The 18,002-nt window shown below is 33.7% G+C and overlaps 3 protein-coding genes across 4 annotated transcripts; all 3 read right to left on the bottom strand.

The window, feature by feature from the left end:
- Positions 1-668: 668 nt before the first annotated feature.
- LOC124436495 lies at positions 669-5,184 on the bottom strand. Of its 2 annotated transcripts, none has more exons than XM_046986425.1 (3): positions 5,033-5,184; positions 2,588-2,655; positions 669-2,480 (listed from the first exon to the last, which is right to left on the bottom strand). In XM_046986425.1, the coding sequence occupies exon 3, from the start codon at positions 2,323-2,325 to the stop codon at positions 1,288-1,290; it is 1,038 nt and encodes a 345-aa protein (XP_046842381.1). In that variant the 5' UTR covers positions 2,326-2,480; positions 2,588-2,655; positions 5,033-5,184; the 3' UTR covers positions 669-1,287. The 2 variants fall into 2 exon arrangements, with proteins under 2 accessions (XP_046842381.1, XP_046842380.1); XM_046986424.1 differs by having other exon boundaries at positions 5,037-5,184.
- A 2,341-nt stretch (positions 5,185-7,525) lies between these two features.
- On the bottom strand, positions 7,526-8,704 carry LOC124436497. The gene has a single exon (XM_046986429.1). The coding sequence runs from the start codon at positions 8,665-8,667 to the stop codon at positions 7,786-7,788; it is 882 nt and encodes a 293-aa protein (XP_046842385.1). The 5' UTR covers positions 8,668-8,704; the 3' UTR covers positions 7,526-7,785.
- A 981-nt stretch (positions 8,705-9,685) lies between these two features.
- LOC124436149 lies at positions 9,686-12,876 on the bottom strand. The gene is made up of 4 exons (XM_046986072.1): positions 12,654-12,876; positions 10,559-10,672; positions 10,113-10,328; positions 9,686-9,835 (listed from the first exon to the last, which is right to left on the bottom strand). Exons 1-4 carry the CDS (start codon positions 12,783-12,785, stop codon positions 9,686-9,688), a joined length of 612 nt encoding a protein of 203 aa, XP_046842028.1. The 5' UTR covers positions 12,786-12,876.
- Between the last annotated feature and the right edge of the window lie 5,126 nt (positions 12,877-18,002).

Genomic DNA, 18,002 nt, shown 5'->3' with positions numbered 1-18,002 from the left:
TTTGCTGATTAAATAACTTCCCAGTGCATCCAAATACTCTAATGAAGTGCAACAACTCAGGGATCTACAGTGGTCTACATCCGCAAACATGCAAAAACCATGTTCTGAAGTATACAACAAACGATCAAAAGAAATAATTTCTTCCAAACTCTACGCGACAGTCTAGTTTAAAACTTATCGAGGAGGCGTTACTTTAATATTTGCTCATCTGCCTCGCAAAATTAATGTTAAGAATTTGGTGATGATGAATTAACTTAGAAAAATACATCTAGTCACATACAATATGAAGATACAATCAAACATTTTCAATGATACAAATGCTCATTGATCATAAATTTAATACCTCTCTAGAATAACGCTGATATCTTTTCCCTTCTCTTTCTTTTCATTTCCAACCAAACCAGCAGCAAATTCGATTACCAAATGCCATTTAGGATCTTCAACATGATCATCCAAAAACTTTCCAATGTTTTGCCAATCGTCAACAATATACCACGCTGCAAAAAACTCTTGAAGAGTCAAATGAAGAAAACAGTAAAGATGGCGTTCATCATCATAAATCTTATTGAAAATGCCACAGTTTTCCAGATTTTAAAGTTACTGTTACTTTTTCTTTCAAAAATCAGGCGTCCGTCTTTAAGCCCTTCCATGGCAACATATTTTATTTCTTGTAGATCTTTATCAAGCTCGGATGGTAAAGGAATTCTCAAGTAATCCTTTTCTGTAGTCTTGCCCCTGAGAAGGGATGGCTTTGCCATAGTAAAACTTTAATTGCTCTATCGTACAATTCAGTCATAGTCTTTGGACTATAGTTTTCATCATCTGCAAAACATTCTTTTAAGGTCATACAAACAATTTTAGTGTTAATAGGGATGTAACAAAAGCTGCGAAGTTCAAGAGAAATTTCAATCTTATTTAGAATACGGTCAGCGATATTCCTATCTTCATGACAAAACTTTTCCACGAATTCTTTTATCTCATCCTCAAAAAAGCCCAAGATTTCAACTGTCCTCGCGAATTCCATATCTCGAAATTTATGTTCAGCTGTGGGTCGTGATGTAATAAGAACAGTAACATCAGGCAATAGTTTACCTTCAACTAGCATACTTAAGTGTGTAATGACGTGCCTTTTTTCATTAGGGGACCCTGAGTCGTCAGTTCGAAGATCTCCATTATCTAAAGGCAATTCATCAAGACCGTCGACGATAAGAACAGTTCTTTCAGGATTTAACATTATAAATTCGTAAATATCTGAAAACTGTTCAAATGAAAATCCAACGCAACTCTTTAACATTTTTCAAAAGTAATGTACTTCTCTTTAATCGCACGACATTGCAATAAAATGACCAGCTTATCGCGCCAAAAGTCGTCTTCATTTGTCTTCCATTCATGAATAAGTTTTTTCGTCAACATAGTTTTACCAATTCCTGGCCTTCCAATGACTAAAATGGAGCTAGGATACGACTTGCTATTTGGAATTGACTTAAAAATGTCAGTTGCTCTTGTGAGTTTTTTCGCACTTTCATTAAGTTTGAAATGACAATGAAGGATCTCGTGTCTTTCATGCGTTTCTGGGTAAGCTTTACTTAATTGTCTTTCTGCTTGCATTATGACGTTGACATAAATATCTTCAAGATTTTGCTGAGACATTTGTGCATTGCCTACGTTATCGTGGATATTAAATAATTTGTTCAAGTGAAGTTTATTTTTTATTTCTTTTATCCATTTTCGAAATTCTGCACGTTTTTGGAGTATGTATACCGTGAAAAACTCCTTATCTGATGTGAAAAAATTGTCATTACTGGCCTTATTTAATAGGTGTACTAGTTGACATATCGTCATTATTATCGATAAAACATCAACAGCTACAACAAATTTAATCCACCATTCACTGTTACCATCGCGAATTTCACAATTAAGGAAAGTTTTGTTATATGAAGGAAGAATTATACTGTTGAACGAAGAGTTTTCTTTTTTTGTTGGACGCCACGAACAAGAATATTCAATGGGAAACATGCATGGAAACAGTACTGTAACAAATATAGACAACCCGATCACGCGTACAGTCAAATAAATGATGTAATAATAGAACGCCGAAGAACTAGATGCAACCTTTCTGACTTCACTGCTTCTTTCTGACAAGAACTTATCAAAGTTTTTAAGTCGATTGCTCACAGACTGTCCATAGATCATACCCCAAAAAAAGAGAAAAAAGAAATTGAAGGACACCACATATATATTATCCCAAGTTTCATTTTGGTATTGTCTCAAACAACTTGATTCAATGTTCTTTATAAGAGAAGTTTCTTGGAATTTTGAAATCATCTTGTCATTACAAGTAAAAGAAGTTTGACGATCAAATGTTTTTGAAATTCCAGGAGCGATGATTGTAAATGTCAAATAGATAGACAGCAGTATTTTTCAAACAAGGGAAAACAATTCAGTGGTATGGCTCTGAAAATAGCATCCATTTTCGTATCCTTTAAAAAATAATGAAATAGACATGACTAATTTAGTTTAAACAATCCCCGTATAGACATAGACCACATTTGTAAGAGCATAAACTGCAGTATAAAATAATACACACCATTATTTGTGGCTTCAGTTAGCTCCACACAGTTTGTCTTCCAGATTGTATATATGAACAATTTCAGCCTATATTGTAGCAAAAATGTATAATTTGGTTGCAATATTTAGTAGCTATGAAAAAAATCCAGTACATGCAATAACAAAAATAGTAATAATACTATAATAATAATAATTTTAAATTTTAGCAGGTCAATCTTGTAAGTTTAAAACGTACAGCTGTTTTCATTAGGACACCTGCATGCAAATTATTTCAGTAAAATAAAAAAATTACTAGAATTTATGCGATAGAGTTCCATAATAAAAAACATTTAGGATGTCCAAAAGGTTAAAAGATAAAAAATACGATAGTATACACTAAAAAATTACAAATTAGTTTAGATTATAATATAAATCATACTTAAAAATAATTTACGCTCGTCCTTGAATCTTAGTAAAGGTATGTAAAGGTATTTCTCTTCTATAGCTGTATGGAAGTTAATTACTTTAGCAGTTTCGCAATATAAATGTTCCCGAAGATATTAGGATTATTTTGAAGAATTTTCAAAATCAGTTCGATCAGGGTAACTAATGGGTTTTGTTTTCCATAGCACGATTTTTAACAAATTTTGTAAAAGCTTAAAAAAATCTTGAAAAGCTTAAGTCACATAATGTACATTGATTTAGTTATACGATATTCTAAAATACCTATCATTTCTTTCTAAAATACCTATTTTAGAATATTGTGAATTTAAGCAAATAATTAAAAAATAACGAAGACAAATGGAGCGTCAGTTATAAAAAATCTGTAGCTTGCAAACCAAACGTCACTGAATATGGAATATACAAAAGGTCACTCGTGTCGGACCCTTTGATGTTTTTGTCCTCGCGTATGTTGTGCCGCACATATTGGCAGCCATTATTCCAGTAAGATATTTAGGAGTTTTCACTTGTTCCCAACCACTTAAATGACACGACGTCATTTCTTATATTGAAATTATTTCCATTTCATTGTAAAAAAATGACGTCATGTAATTACAGTGGTTGAAGACAAGTGAAAACCCGAAGTATCTTGCTGGAATGATGGCGGCCGTGAGGATGCAGTGCTCACTTGAGTGGCCCTTCTGTATAATTTTCATTCTGTGAAAACGTGTTTTACTGATGACGTCACAAGTTACTAACATGGCCACTTGAAACGTTTGCACATTAGGTCCGTATTCAGCAATAAAATTAACTAACTTTTAGCGAACTGAAAATATTTATTTATATATCAAATTAAATCAAGCACTGTGGATTTTTAGTTACAGAGAAAAAAAGAGGCGATCAAACACTTTGAACAAGGCAGATGGTCAATTCGTTTGTACTCCTGATGATGACCTCGTGTACCTGTGGATTTACCCGAGAAACCTCACGATGATGCACACCATGTTCATGAGAGTGAAAAGCTCACAACTTAATTGTCTGAATGTTCATATGAGTCCATGCCTTCATTGTTTATTAACATCATTTACCTTGATGTTGCCACCTCTTTCTGACTGGCTGATAATGAGGATGAAACATGTACTGCGTAATTACTGTGCATATGTGTAGATTATCACACAAATCTACACTTTGTGCAGATTCAACATACTCTTTATCTACAAGAGAGCCGATTTTAAGCGACTGAACTGCTAACTTTTCTCAAAAAATTCCCTGAAGAATTGTACCAAAGGGTCTTTGTTGACAGCTTCGCTTGCCAAGGTGATGGGAGCATATTACAAATATCTACGCTATTCTTGAATGATTTTGAACAGACTCCCACTGCGTATAATTTTATAAATCTTAAATTCACAAATTGAAAATTACATGAAATGCCGTAGAATTATTAAACTTTCATAACTTTTCAGCAACATTAGAAGTAGTGTACAGAATGCAAGAAGTTCTGATATAAAATTTGTCTTCAGAATCATGTGTTTAATTAGCTATAATTATTCATCATCCACCAAAATGTATTAGTTTCAGCAATTAAAAGTGAAGATACAACAAATATCTATGCTACTCTTAAATTACTATGAAAAGAATCTTACTGTTAAATGATCTGATATCCTTCACAAAATAGTTGTAAACATTGTGATATTAGATGTAATCAGGATATGAGCTTTCACCTATACTTATTACGCCACGTGTCAATTCAAAATGTGATTTGAATAAAGTCATGGCAAAGCAACGTCACCATGAAAATGTGAAGATGTGAAACAAGAGTTTACGCTGACAACATGTATGGAAATATTTATTGAATTACGTCCAAGGTTCACACTCTCAACTTAAACAAAATCACATTTGGCTTTCGTTTCTTGGTTTATTTATTAGCTACATTTGCCCGGTATTTATAGTATTTCCCAATATTTGGTAAATATTTTTGTTTTATTTAGTAAATTTCATAAAAGCACAAGTACAAATCAAGAAAATAAGAAACAATTTCTCTCACTTACGTCCGATCCTTTTTGTCTGTACGTTATAGAATAGGTGGGACTTGAAATTCTTTACCAAATACAGGCTTCTTTTACATCTCACTATGTAACGGAAATGATAAAAAGCAAAGAAAACAGGATCTTGTTAAACTCTATCATCAGAAAATTCCACGCGTGTGGGCAACTCCAAGTCCAAAAACCAATAAAATACTTGCTATTACGTTTTCTCGCGCGTGCGCACGTAATAATATAATACGTGATTATGTAACTACTGCGTCACACAAATGATAGTATTGCATATATGGTAATTTCAAAACTAATGTGGTCTATATTCTTGTGTATTTTCATTTGTACTGTTATATCAAACTATGCAAATAATTAGCGATTCATTAACTCTGCGTATAATAAATACTTAAGCAATGACGACAAAGTTAACAAAACACTATCATTAAAGTTGTGACAGGATTTTCAAAATTTTAACAATACATGTAGATATACAAATTATTCATCATGTGAACATATCGTGATTCATTATAATTAAATCATGATATTATGTAAAATTACATATTGTATACTGTCAAATTCTTTTGTAATTATTTACATAAGATATTGTTATGAATATTGTCAGCTCCATATTAATCGTTTATACTGTCACATTATAGGACTAAACAGTAGGGCCACTTCGCTGTGCAACTGGCTGCTGTATATTTATTTAGTTTACTTGCTGCCGTTTGCCATATCGTCAATCGTATTAGTCACACAATGCAATTGACTGGATGCCAATATGGTAATCACATGCGTAATAAGATATACGTGGCACGTAAAAATTAAATGGACTGGCCCTACTGTATGTTCTCTATACTGTGATACTGTCGATGAATGCTCGTTCACGCCACTTTCCCTCAAGAAATCTTTTTTTGTCACACGCTCTTTTAATGTGTAGGTTAAAGTGTATGGTTTAATGACGTTAAGGTTTTGTGCTAGAGCCTTCTTTGTAAATTTCTTATCGGCAAACGTAAAGCAATAAAGTCAGCATGAACGTTTTTCTCTCAGCAGCCGTTCTAAGTATCAAACATGGTGTATAGAAACTCATTGTGATCAAAGTCAATGAAGCTTTGAGTATATTCATAGTTTATATAGACAGTAAACATTCAATTTATTTTATGAAGTATGCAGCTTAAAAAACTAGTACTTAAAGCTGAAAATTCTGAAGGTTTACCTCCTTACTTTCTTTATTTGTTTCAGTAGTGGATCTAGGGGTAGTCCAGCGAGCAGCATCAAGCAAAATAAATTAAAGCTGCTTAATTTTAAATTTTAAGTACAAAGAGCTGTAATACTGGTTTCTATGAGTCATTATCATAGTAAAGATTTTTCCCACAGTTAAAAATAATACGTGAAAACGTTTAATGCCCTTATCAACAGGTAAATGCCCTAGAAGTGTACCTCCCCCGCAAATACACTTTCAAAATAAATCAGTCGGCACGCCTGAATTTACAAATATAGAACTTCCCTTACGAAAATTATCAATAGGATCTTATTAGAATTCCAATAGGAATATAAGATTCCTGTAGGAAATCCTATAGGAAGGCAGAGTGAATTCATTTTTATTCCGATTCCGATAGGAAATATATTAAGAAAATGGCGGCAATTTTAAAGCCTATAGGAATATTTAAATTCCTGTAGGAAATCCTATAGGAAGGCAGAGTGGAATTCATTTTTATTCCGAATCCGATAGGAAATATATTAAAAAAATGGCGGCAATTTTAAAGCCTATAAGAATATTTGAATTCTTGTAGGAAATCCTATAGGAATCCATAATGGTGATTTGTTTTGCAATTCCGACTGGAAATCCTTTAAAAAAATAGTGGGAATTAAAAACCTTTACGAGTATTAAAATTCCTATAGGAATTCTCCTGGAAATGTTATTGGAAAACATATATAGCAATCGAAATATATAGGGTATGGAGTTGGTGGTTGTGTAAAGACAATGATAATGTCATCTCTTGAATCAAAGGCTGCTGATGTTTGAATTCTTTACCAGAATTTAAACAACAGCTTTAAGCTGACATTGATTAAACTCCTCAAAGCAGAGCAACAAAACATGTCGAAATTTAGTCATTAGATAATGAGTTTTACAACCATTACGAACACCAACAGCATGCAATTGAAGAGGAATTGATTTTCGATTTCGCCACCATTGAATTAAGTTGTTTGCTTTGTTATAGTTGGTATGCGATTCCTTCAGGGATTCCTATTACAATGTGAAATCTCATAGAAAAGAGAATTCTTATAAGAAGTGCTTTAGAAAATTCACAGGAATTTGCAAACTTATAGAAAAATATATTTTCAAATTCTTACAAAAGCTATGGGAAAAATGTAAAATAACAAACTCAAATCATCCTTGAATTAGCTAAAAAATTATTGTGAGATGAAGTTGGATTTTTCATTTGTAATAAAAATCGTTTTGGGAATGTCTTGTTGACTGTTACGACAGTGAAATGCAATTTACATATTTTTCTGTATGATATGAATAAAACAACACATTCCAAAAGAGCTATAGTACAAATTAATGATTATAAACAATTTAAAACATATGTAGTGGCATGCATTATAAGCAAAGCTTTGTACGATATACAAGAAGTTATCTGTTTTGAGTTACGCGTCATATATACAACATGCAACAAATACTGTGTATCTAAAATATCTGTCCAGTCGAGTATTCTCAAACTTACAAAAAATGAAAGACAACAGCAATCCTTTCTATTTTGAGTTAATCGCCGTAAAACTTACATGGCAATTCAAAAAAAAAGTCTCGATTTCGTAGTTTTAAGTGTACGCCTTTGTCTTTAATTTGGTCAGGTTTGAGAGCCACAATTTGGTCTCTGTTTGTACACTCTCTTACGAAATGTGAAGTAACACCACATTCTTTGTTGGAAAACAGCGGTCTTCCTCCACACAAATCAAGTTTTTTCACAATCACAACATAATATACTTCGCACTGGCATGCCTGTAATTCAGCAGTGCTGCATTGACAGTCTGGCTGTACACGGTAAAGCCCAACAACGATACCATACTTGGTAGTTGAGCTGTCGATTTGCACATAATAATCATGGTGTCTTTGGGATCTTGTATAACTTTCCGAAGTGTATAGCACATGATTTACAATAAATCTGTTATATAAAGTAGCTGATCGATTGGCAACGTCTCTGTTAATCATTTTTGCCACGGAAATGGTCTCAGATGGTGTAAGACGAACAGCTTGTCCATTTCCAAGTCCAGTAACAGCTCTAGTAAGGGCCCGTTCACTATTTGTAGGAATTTTGTCTTTGGAAAGTTTATTGAACAAGTGCCTTACTCTTGGACATGCGTCATCACGAATACACTCTTTCCCAATACCTGGTAGTTTCTGCGACAGTATAAAAGTATCGCAAATCTGTTGTGGAACATATTGGGTACCATTAAACATTTTCAGCAAAAAGTGGTTGTTGGCTTCGAATGCAAAGGCAGAAGTAGCCCAAAGTGGCCCGCAGTTCCTTACGCCTTCCGCTAAATGCGTCATAACGTGTACATTGAATGTACAGTTAGTCAAACCGTACAACTTTTCCATATCAGTTGCAAATTTAACAAGGCATGCGTTGGCTCGTGATAACATTTCATCACTAATTCTATTACCAAGTAATGTATGTACACCATGTACTAGCAAAAAACAAATGCTCTAAATATTCACGAGGAAGCAAGCCATTTAGAACCACAAGACCATAAAAAAGAAATGCTCGCCACTCCGACGCTTTCCAAAATTTTCGCTCTTTTATTGATCTAGGGGCTCTAGTTATTTCAGAAGGCGGGCATATTACAGACAAGCGTTCATCTAATAGCTCGACGTTTCTTCCCAAATAAAAGTTCTTTTCGTGGTTTCTCGAATCAAGCCAAAGATTGCACAGTTGACGGACTACTCCTTGACACACAGAATGCATATACTCCGGTGTAAAGCCTCTCACTGTATCAAATGTGGGAAGAATGTCGATACGCGAAAGCCCTTTTACCCCATTAACTGCTTCTTTTCTCATTTCAGCTTCGAAAGCATAATCTGCTTGATTCTGTGACGTTCTTGAGCTTTGATGACCACGCTGTGGATAGTATCGAGTTGGGGGACCTCTATTACGGAGAACAGACACACCTTCATGTTCACACCAATCGCACCCGTACTTACCATTAAACTGCTTGCAGTTTCTCAACATTGCACGAGCTGGGCTGTCGCTGGAACATACTAATGCGAAAACTTTGCGAGGTATAATTTCTTCACGTAAAAGAAATCCCTTTTTTTCCAAATCATGGCATTCGTTCACAAATGCTTCAAGAAAAGTGTTCATCTGTGGTTTTGTCGCACCAAACCACAAACCTGTAAGTAGAATATTCTTGGAACGAAGGTGAGGAGGTAGCTCGTTTATCATACATTGGATAGGCCAAATAGAGTATTGTGATGACTTAAAACAGGAATGCCATCTGCATTCCAAGTTAAAGAAATGTCATTTTTCGCCATAGCTTTATCCCTTATCAGGCTCTTATATAGTTTACCCGTAGTTACGTCTGATATAACAGTTGATTCAGTCAAAACTTCCAAATTCCTGTTGGTTAAATATTCATAAAGAATGGGATCAGACAGGAGCTGCTTAAGTTGTTCTTTTAGTGGAATATGAAGAAAAAAAGGTGCCGTTCTTCATGCTGTTTTCGCGATTGAAAGGTGTATCACATTCATCACACTTTGTGCTTTCTGCGCTTGTTCCAATGTACGACAAACATGACTCGCAATAAAAATGAGCCTGCAAAGTATAACAATTAATTTTTCAGGGAGGGATATAAACTGTAAATCCGTAACGTTATTTGCCGCTAGTTCTAATCCAGTTCGATCATTTTCATCAAGAATACAAGCCCTAAATATGCAGAATTCGAATCGTTTCACCACTTTTCTTCTTTAAATTGCACAAAATAAAGTTGAATTTTAAGATATTAAATGCACGAAGCTAACTACGTATTCCAGTCGAAAGTCGTTATAAAGAAAACCATATTAGAAAAAATTCAAGATAGTTTTCTTTTTACCTGAGATTCCTCCACTTGAATTGCTTTGTAGAACTTATACTTGCTGGATGGAAACGTGCTCGGCAAAATCAAACTCAAAATGTCGAGTAGATCAGTCAAAGCTGCATCTGTTAAATTGTTCTTTAATAAAAATGCGACGAGCAGGAGAACACTTTGAGACTTTGTTATAAGAGCACCAGGATATATTTCTTCATCACCATTTTCGATGTTTAAAACCTAAATACAAATTCTGAGTGTAAATCGGAATGTAGTAGCTATTATATGGTGGGGGGGGGGGAGGAAGTTCATGTTAATATATTCATGTACCATAATCAATAATTAAAATGGATTTCAAAAGAAATTGATAAAATAGAACACACACAAAAAAGTGAATATTAGCCCTCTTTCCCAATCCTTGATCTTCTGCCTACCCTGGTTCTACGTACTGTATGATGTTTCACATTCACCTGCAGTGCTTCATGTCCAAGGCCATTATTACTAAGCTGGAAATCAACATCAATTTTTCCATTCTCCTGACATGCCTGTGCCTGTGTCTCTTGATCATTTTGATGAAATTGAATCTAATTTTTAAAATATATGTTCCATTGATTAAAGCGTTAATGAAACAAAATTTTGCCAGACTGTTTTCTAAATACATTACAATAACTATTCAAGCTCATCTAGCATCTTACAAACTATTTTTGTTAAGAAATAAAAGATGTTTACTGTGTTTGCATAGTCTTATCCAATCAAGGAGACCTTTGGGAGAACTCGGGTGCAGATCAGTGCAAGCCCGAGACTGAACGTTGAGGGTTGCACCTGCTCGAAAGTTCTCACAAACGTCTCCGAGGTTTGCATAAGCCAGTGCAAACATGAAAACATCTTTATTTCTTTATAAAATAACAATAATGCGAAACAGAAAACGTTCTAATATTCTTTTAACATGTATTCATGATGGACTTGCAAAATCTTTTAGATTGATTGATTGATTTGATTGGCTGAGCGCAGATTGTTTTTCAAAGGCTAATGCAATGCAGCTCTGGACCAATCAGCAGACACGTTTCATTATGTTTATTTTATAATTATCTTTGTTACACTGATATTGAAATTTTTTCATTATGCAAATTTTCTGGTAATGAAACACTTTGCATAACTAACGTTTGATTTGCAAATATTTTGAAGTGCATCAAATTTTCACACTCCTATCTGCCATGTATTGATTATTTTCTTGTACTAGTCAATAAATCTTTTAATTGTGTTGAGAACTGATGCAGTCTAAATATGACTATGCAATGTAATGTCACAAGATGATATAGGTATTTGCATAGAAAAGGAAGGCGGAAACATCTTTTATACCATTCACAAGCTAGCTAACATGAAAATTTAGACATTTTAAGAGGTCAATGAAATGCAGTTTGCAATGCTTTATAAACACTTTGATCATTGTCTGTAATGTTATGTGACCTCATAGATTGTTGAAAGAGATAATGTATATTTATCAGATATAATGTATATAATGAAAGATATAATGTATGTGTAAGAACACATGCACTTATAGGCTTATACACCATTGATAAACTGACTTGGACAATAGCAATAATAATAATATCTTTTTTATTTACATGAATTGAGCACACTGTAATACACGCAAGTCGACTTGAAGCACCAAGTTGAAAGCTCAACAAAACTGAATAGTGTCAATGCAAAGAAATGTCCAATCTAATATCGTTATCTATGTATACTTATTTTAAATCTATTTGCATCCAAATTCAATATTACAATTTGTACAACAAACAAAATTGCATGACTCGCCATTACAAACAATGAGTATCAAAAAATTTAAATCAAAATTTTATAGACAATCATGCATTTGACACATTGTGTTTTAAGATTATATTTGAATACAGCAAGATAGCAAGGCCCTTTACCTTTCCAGTTAATGAACTCCTCAAATAACAACTTCATGTTAAAATTAAATTTTCCACCACTGGGAATTAAATAGAATACAATCATTCTCAAGCATATGATACAACACATGGAAAACCCTCTGTTTAGTTTTAGCTTGGTTGAATTTGGTTTTGGTTAATTGGCAGGGAAACTTCATTTTAAATGCACTCAATTGCTAAAAGTGTAAAAATGCAATTTCAACATGCAAATTTTATTTGACAAGTACTTTCGCATCATTTTTGATTGTATGAATTCATTAATAGACATAATTATAACTGGACATTAAAGGAGCTCCTGATTCTTGCTACAAGTTTACACTAAAGTAAAATTACAAAGCACAATGTCTACTGCAAAATTACCGACAAACGTTCCATTATTATTTTTTGAAGCACAGATATAAGTGTATCATGAAATACAATTAAAATTAAAACTTCAATTACAATGTATTGATGCCAATTATGTTAGGAAAGGCAAGAGGTATGTTACAAAAATGTCTGAACATATGCGAATGGAGACACATTTAATTGTATAGTGTGGATAAAGTATGGGATAAAATTTTCAAGCACTAACAAAACAATATTACCAGAAATAATATCTAAATGAAATTTTCCATACCATATCAGATGAAGTTGCTTGATCTATCTCCATCGTAGCACGCAACTGCTTTCGTCGTCTATATTTTGTTCTTCTTGGAAGATCAACAGTGGAATCAACTGCATATCGTTTGTATTGCCCTCTTGAGCCCATAAGAAAAGCTTAAATTACAAAACCGCGAATACAAGTTTTATCAAAACGCTAAATTTTGACAAATTTTGAAGAATATTCATGACAAACTGCTCACGACCACCCGCTTCGTCTTAGGCATATGGCTAATAGCCGTATTTTAGTGCTAAAAAGTACTGGCTGATAGCCGTCAAAGTACACGTACGCTGTACGTTCGCGCCAGGCTCCTTTGATGGTTACCGAGCACGGCCTTCGACAGGGGTCTGGTGATTAATAAACATAATCTTTTCTCTTCGCGTTGTTTCAAACAAACTAGACTATATTGCACACCAAATAGACTCTTCTGGTTCATTTTAAGCAGGATAGGAATCATGTCAAGATAAAATAATGCTATCCATTGTGATAATTTATTAACAAGCTCATTTTCATTCCAAGATGTATTCTACTTCTATATAAATCTATTTTATAAAGCTTCTTATTTGTCTACATCGCTGTTTTATAACTTTTCCATATCTGCTCGTTAATCTCACCTTATGGTGAGCATGCATATCTCTGTGCTATAATTTGTGCCAAATTTAGACCTACAAACCAGTAATGTTGTAAATATTGTGGTTTGTTCGCATACGGATTTTCCCTAAATCGCGGGAAATTATGCGGGGCTTTCCCTGAGTATTTCAATACTCAAGAAAAAGATAGTTCCACATGGTTGCAATAACGAATTAAAAATTTTCTTGACTCTTCACTCACTTTTCAGCTTTTCAAAACGGTAGAATTGTCCATCAATAGTCAGCCAAAGGAAATCATTTCAAAAGACTGCAAGTTTTACAAAATTTTGAAATAAAAAATAAAATTCATTTACTTTTTTAGTGGAATGAATGGATACCAATTATTTTGTAAAGAAGAAGCTTCTAACGATGGTGAGAATAGCTACGTACACAAAGTTGTCTCTATTAAAATTATGCACATTTTTATTCTTTTTTTAGACTCCTTAAAGTCTTTGACATTTCACGTTAGAAATGTTGAATTGGGACAACGATGGCGCTGCCTGGATGAAAGCCAACGAGAAGGCTATATAGGGCAAAGACAAGCTCAGACACGAAACGCAAGAAACGAGAGTTGAAAAAAATTTTGAAGAAGGTATGTTGATTGGGTCAAAATAAACGCACAAAATTATTTTTGTGATCAGTTCCAATTTTTATTAATGCTATCGGTGCCATTGTTTAGTTGGATGCTTTGAAAGGAATGAACATTGATTACTTTTTCGTGGCTGCCATGGAATCTGGTGTTGAAGTGCATGGCTCAAAGTCTGCCTTACAATACTGCAAAAGAAAGAGCATCCCCGCTTCATTTTATGCTTTTGTAAACAGCTCTGGAGGTTTGTGGTCCTTACTTTACATCATGCCCGTGAGGAAATACATTTTTCTTCTCAGGACAACCGAGAACTTGTGATTTTTGTTTCTTATTTAATATTTTAATCCAATACAAACTTTTTGGTTGTAGCAATTGAGTCAAACGACAACGTTGAAACTGTTACCGATAATCGCATGGCAAGGTTGAAACAGAAGAGGAAATCTTTGCGTGATATTTTAAATCAGAAATACTGTAAGTATGAACATATAACTAATTGTAAAACTTTTTAGATGGAATATGAAAAGGTTGTTCTTGGTCAATATTTCTTGAAATAAGTACAATTACATATGCAGGAAATTTTGTAATATTTGAAGCAATGATTAGTAAAAGAGGTTGCACACAATACTGCAGCAATTTCAGTAACAATAGCTTATACTAGTTTCAAAAAAACATTCTAGGTGAAGCAACTGGAATGGACAAAGCAAAAGTGCCATACACTTCTCTTTTGAAAGGGGATTTCAAATATGTAGTATGCGGAATTCCAGAACACGCATCATTACGGGATCCATCGACTATGGGAGAAGCAGCATTGGATTTATTTATTGAAAAATCAAATGAGATTACGTTTGTGGAAAGGGAGATAGTGGAAGGAAATAATGTTCTTCATGCAGAAAATGTTGAGGAATGTGACAAAGAGCAAGACAATGGCGGCCACATCCAAGAAGTTGTTGAAGTTAGTGGTGAGAATGATAATAATAGTCATGGCGAACTTGTTAACAACGTTTCCGACGAATATGATGTTGGCCATGGACAAAGAACTGATAATGTTAATAATGGTTGTGAAAATGGTGATGTTCCGGTGATAGAGAAGATGTTGTAAATAATGGTGGCGATGATGATGGTAATTCTGGGAATGTATTTTGTGGACGAGACGGAACAGTTAATGAAGGTGACGGAAACCTTGTAACAGAAAACGCCGTGCCTAAAAAAGTTGATAAAGAGCACAGGAAGGGAAGAAGTAACAACAAAAGAAAAAGAGGCAAAGTCCAGTGACAGAGAAAGTGTGTCTTGTGCAAAGAAAGAGCTAGTCATTTGACATCCTATGACAAATGTAAAGCCTTTCTTTGTCAAGAACCATCTTCAAAGATAATGGAATGGTGGATTGGGTGTTGTGTGATGTTTGTCAACAATGGTACCATTGGGATTGCGTTGGCATTACGACGAAGCCGAAAGGAAAATTTGATTGCGGATGCAATGTATCTTACTTTACTCATGGGTAAATTATACATCCACTTTTCTAAACTACGAACTGTTAGTCTGTTCATTTTGCGCATCACCGATTTATTTGCATACGTATTCATAATAGTTATTAATACGTTCCTCTTAAATGTTTTATTTCTAAAATGTGAGTTTCTTGAACACACACGAATAAATATATTTATTTCTTTTATCTTTTCCTTGACAGATCTGCGAAAACATTTGACATAAATATAAAGGAAATCGCTCATTCAGAGGATTAAAGGTTCTCTTAGAATTTAAATTATTTAATATCAGTTGCAGATAAACATACCTATAATATTTTAACATTGAATTTTAGGCACATTTAACAAAATCGTCAACGGTGCGATACCCAGTAAACGCCACAGGTTATTTAAGCAAATGATCCGTGGGCAAAATCAAGCTCAGACTGAACTCACCGATCTCTACATGACGTGTCCTTTAACTCGAACTCAAGTATAAAAACACATTCTCTGTTAGAAATGGAGCCCCACTAGTGTCTTAACTCGTCATTTTTGTATATATAGGCAAACGATCTGTTGAATGTAGTTAAAGAAATAGTCACAGATATTTTTCGATCCTTTGATGAAACAAATTCAATGAACATCAACTACGTGTATAACGTTTTATTTCCTGAGGTTTGTTGTTCATCTAACGCCAAATTCCAAGACGTTTTTTTGTTGTGAAAGCTATGTGACAGTGAAACTATGATATTTTATATAGGCCTGCATATATTGTATACGAAAAACTGAGCGTTGTCTCCGAAATAACGCTGAAAAAATTTATAATTGTGCGAGTGGAGTTCAAGACGGTGCAGACTCTGAAAGTGACTAACCTTGTTATCTACCGAAGTACCTGAAAGCTGTAGTGGATCTTGTAGTGGATACTCTTATGACTCAATGTCGTCTAAATATACACTATTGACGATGAACTAGCGCTGTTTTATAGTTTAGGTTTACTGAATAAGATTTTCTTTTTAGCTAAGTTCTATCACTTTATCAAAACTAATGAATTCTTGTACAGGAAACAATTATACTTCAATTTTGTCTACAATTAAAATAAAAGATGCTTTTATTTAACAAAGTTTTTCAACGCATTTATTATCCAGCGTACGTACGCTATTACCATATATATGTATTCCAATATACATTCATATACTACAAAAGTTACATACGACCAACAAGTATTTATTTAACAAAAATTTTTTCAACGCATTTATTATCCAGCGTACGTACGTTGGGCGGCATTATATCATCCATTTTCACCATTACATTGTATAACTACCAAAAGTTACATACAGTTCAACAAGTATTTATTCAACAAAAGTTTTTTCAACGCATTTATTATCCAGCGTACGTACGTTGGGCGGTATATATAACATCCATTTTCCTATATACTACATTGTATAACTTCCAAAAGTTACAACAGTTCAACAAGTATTTATTCAACAACAAGTTTTTTTCAACGCATTTATTATCCAGCGTACGTACGTTGGGCGGCTATTACCCATGTATATAAAACATCCATTTTCACCATATACTACATTGTATAACTACCAAAAAGTTACATACAACAGTTCAACAAGTATTTATTTAACAAAAAGTTTTTTTCAACGCATTTATTATCCAGCGTACGTACGTTGGACGGCTATTACCCATGTATATAAAACATCCATTTTCACCATATACTACATTGTATAACTACCAAAAAGTTACATACAACAGTTCAACAAGTATTTATTTAACAAAAAGTTTTTTTCAACGCATTTATTATCCAGCGTACGTACGTTGGGCGGCTATTACCCATGTATATAAAACATCCATTTTCACCATATACTACATTGTATAACTACCAAAAAGTTACATACGACAGTTCAACAAGTATTTATTTAACAAAAACTTTTTTAAACACCTTTATTATCCAGCGTACGTACGTTGGACGGCTATTACCCATGTATATAAAACATCCATTTTCAACATATACTGCATTGTATAACTACCAAAAAGTTACATACGACAGTTCAACAAGTATTTATTTAACAAAAACTTTTTTAAACACCTTTATTATCCAGCGTACGTACGTTGGACGGCTATTACCCATGTCTATATAACATCCATTTTCACCATATACTACATTGTATAACTTCCAAAAAGTTACATACGACAGTTCAACAAGAATTTATTCAACAAAAATTTTTTTTGCAACGCATTTATTATCCAGCGTACGTACGTTGGGCGGCTATTACCCATGTGTATAAAACATCCATTTTCACCATATACTACATTGTATAACTACCAAAAAGTTACATACAACAGTTCAACAAGTATTTATTCAACAAAAAGTTTTTTTCAACGCATTTATTATCCAGCGTACGTACGTTGGGCGGCTATTACCCATGTATATATAACATCCATTTTCACCATATACTACATGTATAACTACCAAAAAGTTACATATGACAGTTCAACAAGTATTTATTTAACAAAATTTTTTTTGCAACGCATTTATTATCCAGCGTACGTACGTTGGACGGCTATTACCCATGTCTATATAACATCCATTTTCACCATATACTGCATTGTATAACTACCAAAAAGTTACATATGACTGTTC

This window comes from Xenia sp. Carnegie-2017, unplaced genomic scaffold (assembly GCF_021976095.1).
Source record: "Xenia sp. Carnegie-2017 unplaced genomic scaffold, XeniaSp_v1 HiC_scaffold_16, whole genome shotgun sequence".
NCBI classification, from domain to species: Eukaryota; Metazoa; Cnidaria; class Anthozoa; order Malacalcyonacea; family Xeniidae; genus Xenia; species Xenia sp. Carnegie-2017.
This window is presented reverse-complemented; position numbering and strand designations above follow the sequence as displayed.